The 8,667-nt window shown below is 48.6% G+C and overlaps 1 protein-coding gene across 1 annotated transcript in view; it reads right to left on the minus strand.

Annotated features, from left to right (window-relative positions):
- Positions 1 to 6,117, minus strand: part of GALNT18 (polypeptide N-acetylgalactosaminyltransferase 18) — a 343,041-nt gene extending 336,924 nt beyond the window's left edge. Inside the window, exon 1 of the mRNA XM_065944890.1 lies at positions 5,407 to 6,117. Within this exon, the coding sequence (XP_065800962.1) occupies positions 5,407 to 5,641 (235 nt within the window). The 5' untranslated portion in view covers positions 5,642 to 6,117. The remainder of the gene's footprint in view (positions 1 to 5,406) is intronic.
- Between the last annotated feature and the right edge of the window lie 2,550 nt (positions 6,118 to 8,667).

An 8,667-nucleotide genomic window follows, 5' to 3' on the forward strand; every position in this document is an offset into this window, starting at 1 on the left:
AGTAATAGGCAAGGGGTTAAATCAATAATGGTATACTGGTGGTGGAATATTATGCAGTCACTAAAAATACAGTAAAAGTTCTTTTTAAGAAAGAAAGTGAAAGTGAAAGTCACTCAGTCCTGTCTGACTCTTTGCCACCCCAAGGACTGGAATTCTCCAGGCCAGAATACTGGAGTGGGTAGCCATTCCCTTCTCCAGGGGATCTTCTCAACCCAGGGATTGAACACAAGTCTCCCACATTGCAGGCGGATTCTTTACCAGCTGAGCCACCAGGGAAGCCCTCTCTTTAAGAAATCTCCACTTAATTGCCTCTCCAGATTAAGCATGTTTTCTTTCTCTCCATGAAAAACAAAACAAAACCAGGATGCTATTGCCCCTCTGTGACAGTTTCTCTCCCTCACCCCCATTCACATCTCCAGTTAACAATGGAGTTATAAGCCAACCAAGAGTAGCTGGGTTTGTTTCCAAATGTGTTTAGAATCTTGGTACTTGTCATTGTAACAACGTTAACTTAATTACATAGTATATAACCAATGGAAGATCATTGCTAAAAAAATTAGAGTTATTTCAAAGAAAATTAATTTAAAGCTTTGGAAAGACTTTACAGAACTAATCACATAAATAGCAGTCAAATTACTCATGAACAAAGTCACTGCAAAGTAATAAAAATGTGGGCCACTATACTGCTTCATAAGTACCTTCAAGTTCTCAATGGATGTTAAAGAAAACAGAACTAGAAATCAGACTTTGTAAACAGCACTTTATGGTGGTGGCTTATTCAACGAAGCTGTTTACAAAGTCAGATTTCTAGTTCTGTTTTCTTTAACAGATCCAAACCAAAGATAAAGCCTTGGCCTTCCATCCAAAAGCTGAGAAATAAATGCACAGTAAAACAAAATATTTAATGCATGTATGTGATATTTTGTTCTAGTTTCTTCTTTAATCAGGTTTTCAATAAACTGGCTAACTCAAACCCAAACTGTGTTGAAGATGAGGTATATTATCATCCTTCAAAAATGCATTCACTACAACAGGGACCAGGAGGGTCTGGATTCACCACTGTATCCAAAGTCACGACTCAGTGGTGCCTGGCACATATCGAGTCTCCAATTAGTAAGGACTAAATCGATAAGAGAAATCAACCCTGAATATTCGTTGGAAGGACTGATGCTGAAGTTGAAACTCCAGTATTTTGGTCATCTGATGCGAACAGCTGACTCATTGGAAAAGTCCCTGATGCTGGGAAAGATTGAGGGCAGAAGAACAAGAGGGCATCAGAGGATGGGATAACTGGACGGAATCACCAATGCAATGAACACGAACTTGGGCAAACTTCAGGAGATGGTGAGGGACAGAGAGGCCTGGCTTGCTGCAGTCCATGGGGTCGCAAAGAGTCAGACACGACTGGGCGGCTGAACAACAACAACAAAATCAATTAACTATGTAGCAAATATTGAAAAATGCTTCTAATAAAAAGCAAGCTGAGGAAAGCAGAATATAAAGTTACATGTAAACCATGACTACACCTCCATTTTTAAATATGGAGCCAGATGGATAAAGCTAGAAGGCATTGTCAAAATACAAAATAGTTGTGTTAGATTAGAATGAATTAGAGGAATTTTATACATTTTAAAATATTTTATTCAATGTTGGCTCATTCTTTTTTAGATTCAAAAAAGATACTAACTAACCAAGAAAAAAGAGAAGATGTCTGGGTCTCTACTCGACTTCCACAGTAAGAAGTGAACCACATTTCCATTTCCTAAGCTCTCCAACACTCCAGCCTCCTTCACACCCTCTACTTAACCCACTGCACCACCTCCAGCAATTCCATCTTTCTCTTCCAAGACCAAACCTGTCCTAACATTTGTTCTGAGTTTCCAATCCATCAGGATGCTATTTTTAAAATCCGGAGTTATCCACCCTCTCATTTACCATCTATCTGGTTAAAAAATAATTATCAAAACTGCAATTTACATTCCCAAGAGATTCCCAAACACCATCTAATTAAATCATTCAATCAGAAAACAAATTAAAATGAAATATCACTGCAACCCCCACGAGGAAAATAAACTTTTCAGTCATGACTAGAATGTAGCTCCAGGGTGACGCTCCAAAGCCTCTTCTAATTGCGAGTCCTATGGAACATCCAGTAGAACATTTTGTGACATTTGCAGCTTCCAGGACAACTTTCCTTCCAAAGCAAAGAGGAGCCTGTGCAAGGCTCCGAAGCAAAACATAGTCATTTGAGAATGGAATTGCTTTCATTAATGACTAACCAGCCCTGGGCACCCGCACTGTGTGCTCATTCATTCATCTACTCTATCCAACACACACTCTGAAGAATGTGCCAGGAACTGTCCTGGGTGTTCCACAGACACTTCTTATGTGAATGTAACCTCTGCCTTTTGGTGTGAAACAAAACCCAGAGCTTCCTGAGTTTAACTACGGAAGAGTCTCCAAGTGGAAAGGCTATGACTCCATCATCCCTCGGCCACCCTCTGAGGTCTCCAACTCCGACACCCACTCCCACCATCCAGTGACTCTAGGAGAGCCCTGCTGCCCCTGTGACCCTCTGACCCTCTTAAGAGACAGCCTAGCATGCAGTTAAGAACACGGGTCCTGAAGCAACATGAGCTTGGTTTAAATCCTTACACCTTAGACAAATTATATAATCTCCATGTGTAAAACGGAGCTTACGTACTTACTTCATAGCAGGAAGAGAATTAAATAACTCAACATACGTAAAGTACTTAAATAATGTCTGGCACACAGCTGGTGCTATATAATTTTTTAGCTACTAACTATTATTATTATCCCTATTCCCCCTCAGCTCAACAGAGTAAACTGGTTTGCTCAAAAGGCCTTCCCTACTAACTAGAGGAAACTCGACATTGGAATACATGTAAATGGTCCATATCATCAAGGACAAGCCTCTGATCTTTTCCTTTCCCACCCTCTGCCTTCAGAAAGTAGCACTTGGCCAGTCCCAAACACTGCAGGCCCCTTACATAAGTAAGATAAATCCCTAAATTTACTGTAGCCCACTGGCTCCTCTGTCCATGGACTTCTCCAGGCAAGAATATTGGAGTGGGTAGCCATTCCCTTCAGGGGATCTCTCAGGCAGGTTCTTTACCAGCTGGGCCACCAGGGAAGCCCAAATTTACTTTAAATGCCCCAAATACTTTCTCAAGGATGGCTCCGGCATCACTGGGGGTGTTGTCACTAATTGTGGCAAGACCATCATGGCACAGCAGCCAAGCATCCTATGCCTCCCTCTGCCTCATGGCGAGTCTTTGCTAAGTCACTGGCCCTTCCCCACCCCACTATGAGCAATGGCTTCTACCCTTCTACCTGAGAATCTGGCCTTTTCTGAATATCCACAGGACTCATAAACAGTCATTACACATACACAAGAGAGCTGGACCACCATGTATTTTAAGGATAAAGCTCCCTCTTTTTTTCTTCCCCTCTCAATTTTTTCAGGTATACATTTGAAAGTTTCAAACAAGGCATAGCTATAAGGTTTCCTGGGAGCAAAAACACAAAGGCTCCTTTCAGCTTCCACACCACACTCATTTTCATGTAGAGTCTTATAAATCACCTGATACGGTCCACATTCAACATGACAAAGGTGCACTCTGGGATGAGCCCATGACCCCAAGATCTCCTCACTGCTTCCCAATGTAGTATCTTGCTCACCTCCTCCCTGACCAGACTGGAAAGCACAAGAAGATCATTTTCCAGAAACATGAACACACACCCACACACACACACAGAGAATCTGTGAATGAAAATCTCTTAAAATCTGTGGGCAAACTAGAAATGTCAAAGTAAGGTATGGCCTGCATCCCTCTGGGAACATTATGAATCACCCTGGGGCAAACACTGTACTTCTACTGCTGACTAATTGTCAATCTGGACCCAGAGGATGGAAAAGGACAAGTTAGAAACACAGCAACAGGCACATCAGAGAGATAAATTGGTCTGCCACGCAGGCCCAGTGGCAGGTACCAAGAAGAGCTGCGAGGCAGAAGCGTCAGAGCCATGAACTTGTTTTAAAGTCAACAGTCAGTCAGGAAGCACTGTGGATATGTATACCCCTCCTGCACTCACCTGAACCTCCCCCTGGGAAGGAACTTTTGTACATATGGGGATACAAACCAAATGCAGAGAGAGCAGCTGTCCCCACCATGGAAGGGGCAGCAGATGCAAGGTTGGATCCTGACAACCATGTGTAAACAAATGAGAGTGCTCCTGGGAGAGAAATAGTCAACCAGATACGTGCCAAAGTCTGCCTGGTTGACAGGTGAACTAGGCTCTGCTGGTGCTATCCTGCCCTTAAAAAGCTGACAAGCCTGGTAGAAAACAGAGGGAGTAGAAGCAAAGAAAAAAGAAATGTGAACGTGAGAGCCCGGCATGTGTGTGCACACTCTGACCTGTGATGCCCAGCCGGAGCTCTCTATCTGCTGCCTCCGACAGCTCATCGGACAGGGTCGCCTGGGGAGAGCGCTCCGTACCCCATCGTCCCCTTGACCCCAGCCCTGACCTGGAACGCAATCACCGGGCTCAGCCTGACTCCAGTCCGAGCCCACGCGGATCTGTTTGTTCCGCCCCAGCCGCTCCCCGGGCCTGGGAGTGGAGCTACCGGAGGGAATGGCCTTCACTGGCAGCCCAGGGCGGGTTCTCCCAGTCCTGGGCGGAGGCACCACCGCAGTGGACAAAGCTCCAGGCGCCCATGCTTCTTCACCGAGCTAACACCTGCTGTTGGAGAGGGTCTTGGACCCGCGCGCTGTGGTGCGGGTGGAGACCGCTAAGGCTTAGACAGCACTCCTACCCACAGATCCCTCTGCACACCCAATCGCCTATGGGCCGCTCACAGCCGGGCTGGGACCAGGGCCGTGCAGTCTTTTCAGCTCCGGCTTGTCCCGCAGCCTGTAGGTCCTAAACGGCAACGACCTGGGCCTCTCACGCTTCTCCCCGTAGGCCCTACAGTAGCCAAATGAGCTCGACTGCCTTTGAGCGCTCCCTTGTACACACACCAACATTCACACGTACCCACACTCTGAACCGGACCTGTCTGCGACCCCGAGAGCCCTCGAGCAACTAGCCGGTAGTCACACGCACACTGGGACACGTGCGCAGCGCGCCCCCACACCGCTCGCGAGCTGCACACACCCGCGCGTGGAGCCCCGTGCACACACGTGTGCCCTGGAGAAGCGCGCACGGCCGCCGACACTGAGGGTCCCGTACTCAGGCAAGAACATACACGCAGCCCCGCCAAGCGTCTGCAGCCTCAGAGCCCCGCAGTCGCTATAGAGATGCCCACCACCCTCCGCGCACCGCGCACGGCTCTGGGCACTCCCCGGCCCCGTGGGCTGCCCAAGTTTCCCCGGGCGCTCGTACCTTGGATATGCTGCTTTATGACATTCTCCAGGTGATCCAGCCGTTCAATAATCTTCAGGGTGTCCCCTTTGTCTTCCTCCAGCTTCTTGTCGGGCGCCGGCTCCTGCCCCCGCACATACACGCTGGCGATGTAGTTGGTGACCCAGCCCACGTAGAGCAGACATATGATGTTGGTCATGCCGCTCAGGATCACGCAAGTGGACACCAAAGTTTTGGTCTTCCTGGTGCACACCATTCTGAGCTCCCTCCTCCATATAGAGCTCCCGGGGGCCCCTTCTCTCTGCGCACCCGGGACTCCCCCGCGATCACACCCCCTCGGACGCCCGGGGCCGCCGGGCGCCGGAGCACCTGAGTCCCGACGGTCTCCAAAGCCCGGACCGCCGGCAGTGGAGCCGCCGTGCCCAAGTTTGTAGCTCCCGCCGCTGGCCGCTTTGAGAGAGAGCTTGACAAAGGAAATGAGGTGGATTATTTTTCCAAATTAAAAATCTCCGAGCCCTTCTCGGAGCAGTCACGGGTGGTCGGCAGCCGCGCGCCTTGATACGAGCGTCTGGGAAACTTTGCCACAGCCTGGATCCGCGGCCGCGCCGCTTCCCATCGCCGGGCGCCGATTGCCTCGGCGGTCCGACCCGCCCGAGCTGCTGGAAGGACGGCGGCGGCAGCGGCAGCGGCGGCAGGGAGAACCACGGAGCCCAGCGGCCCGGCCCCCTCCGAGCGACAAGCGCCGCCACCAATCGCGCTCGGGCTCGGAAGAGGGGCCGGGGCTGGGCGGTCGCGGACCAACGGGGAGGGTGCGGGGGGCGGAGTCCGGCCCGGGGCCCCACCTGCTGGCTGCCCCTGGCCCCGCCCTCCAGGGACGCTCCAGAGCCTCCACCCGTGCCCGCGCTGGCTGCCCCAGACCCGAGGCTCCCGAGAGGGCGCGCCACCAGCCCCAGTCCTAGGCCGGCAGATTCCACCTCTAGGGGTATTCCACTTGCTCTCGCGCAGAAATCTCCAGGCTTCCGGAGGGAGGTCGGCTCAGCGCCCCACCACTCGACCGCTGGGCTTCTCGCGTGGATCTCACCTGCCGGCTCTCAACCCTCTTTCTGGTTGCCAGGACTCAGGGAGGCCAGGGAAGCGTGGGCCGCATGGCCTGTCCTGTCTCGCCCTCGGTCAGGCCCCGTGGGCGTCCACTTCTTCCCTGACTTCACCCTGTCAGCAGGCTTCCTGAATGTCTCCAGACCCCACAACTGTCAAAGGAGTCAGCCCTTTTTAGGAATCTCTTAGAAGGCTCTGTACCATCTCCACTACCAACCACCTCAAAGGTTTTTAACGCCCCTAGCTATTATATATATCTCAAGTCTGTGCAGTTCCAGGACAAACTGTGTGTTGTAACCCCAGTTGTCACTCATGAGGGCCGGGGCTCATCCCAATGCCTGTGGAGATCCTGTACAGAAATATCCCTGGGGGGATTAAGCTGTCTGTGAGCTCTAGGCTCCTGTACATGCTGTTTGTGATTGATGTTAGGGAGGACAGAACTGTGCCTCACAGCAGAGGGGCAAGGCTGGACTCCAGTGATGGACACTATTTTGTTATTAGAGCAAATGCTTATTCATATTATCCCTTTCTGCTGAACACTCACTTCTTCTCAAAACTTGAATAAAATTCCTTCAAACAAAGATTCTTCAAAACACAGATTTCTATCCTCTGTCTCTGGGATGCATTTTCCTGTCCTGAAGAGTGTCCCTTGGCGTGCCAGCACCCCAACCAGCTGTGATCCTGGTACCCAAGGCAGCTCCCTCAAGTGATGTTTTCTGGACCTGGCCCAGCAAAAGAGGGTGGACACAAAACCAATGAAGGGGCATTTGATGGCCATCAGCCTGGAAGCCCTTTAACCAATGCTTTGCATACAGAACTCCCAAAAGATACTATGGAAACAGACACAAACTAGAGATCTTGGAAGATTTCTCTCAACCCATAACTGGGAAAGAGAACAATATGTGTAGGTCGGATAGAGAGTGAGAAAAGAAGAGTACAGACTATTTCTGGGAAAAAATCAAGGTACAGAAATCTGCATCCATGAGGGAATAAAACCCACCTGTCTTTCTTTCCCTCTGGAAGTATAATCAGATCACAAGCAGAGGTTCTGGACTTCCTTCTAGTTGGATGAATTCATAAGCAGTGGCTTTGAATACAGCTAATGGTAAAGGTCTAATTACTCCTTCTGTTTCATAGTCTCTCCCAGGAGGGGACTTGGAAATTCAGCTCTTCCCAGGATCTTTCTAAACCACCACAAGGCTAGACAAAGAGAAGCAATACTCATTTTTCACATTCTTAATGGGGAAAAACCCCAAATTTAAAAATAAATGTTCAAATAGAAAACAGAATGGATTGTGTGACTTTATATTTTGGTCCAGCTGGCCCTATCATCTATTTGTAATGTGGAAGAACTGAATGCAGTAAAAGAAGAAATAGGATCAGGCTCTTCTCTCTGAAAGGTCACAAGCTCTAGTTGACCAGTTCAAAGAATATTCACTGTACGTGCAGCCAGACTCCATGACTCTCATCCCAGATCCACCACTTATTGGTTGCGAGAGTTTGGACGAGCTTCTAAACACCAAACGGGCTCAGTTTCCCCTTACATCAAATATAAATAATACTTGCTGGAGAACTGGTTGTGATGATGAAATGAGAGAATGTACCAGGCAGATGTTTCATTAGTGCAGGATATGTAGTGGGTGCTCAGGATCATGTGAGCTTTCCTTCCAGGATATGGTGAACTCTACTAGAATTCCATGAACTCCATTTGCTATTCAGCAATAGTTTCTCACTGACCAGTATCATTTCTCTCTCCCCTAATGGAAGTTAACAGGAACCAGAACTATAGGCAGCAAGTTGCTTAACTTTCTGAGCTGAGCTCCAGCACATTGACTTTCTATTCATAATGTCTGTCTTCACCATCAGTAGGGCACATAGGTCAATAGGATGTTCAAATGAATGTCTGGTTTCCGGGACCCTCTAATTCCCACTAAAGATCCCTAATTCTTTGGTTTTAAACAAGCAAATTGGAAGGGAATACAAAGATTTAACCCAGAAAGATTTCAGAGTCACAAGGACCAAAAAGAGTTAGCCTCTATGGAAGCTCTCCTGTAAACAATGCCTGGGTAGAGATTCGTTTCTTTGACCTTCATTAAATCCAACAAGTAATTATTGAGCCCCTGAGCTTTTGTCTGAATGACTAGTTGCCCCAGACCCTGCCCAGTTTACTACAGATAAGTGTATATA

Source organism: Muntiacus reevesi, chromosome 9 (genome assembly GCF_963930625.1).
Source record: "Muntiacus reevesi chromosome 9, mMunRee1.1, whole genome shotgun sequence".
Classification (NCBI taxonomy): Eukaryota; Metazoa; Chordata; class Mammalia; order Artiodactyla; family Cervidae; genus Muntiacus; species Muntiacus reevesi.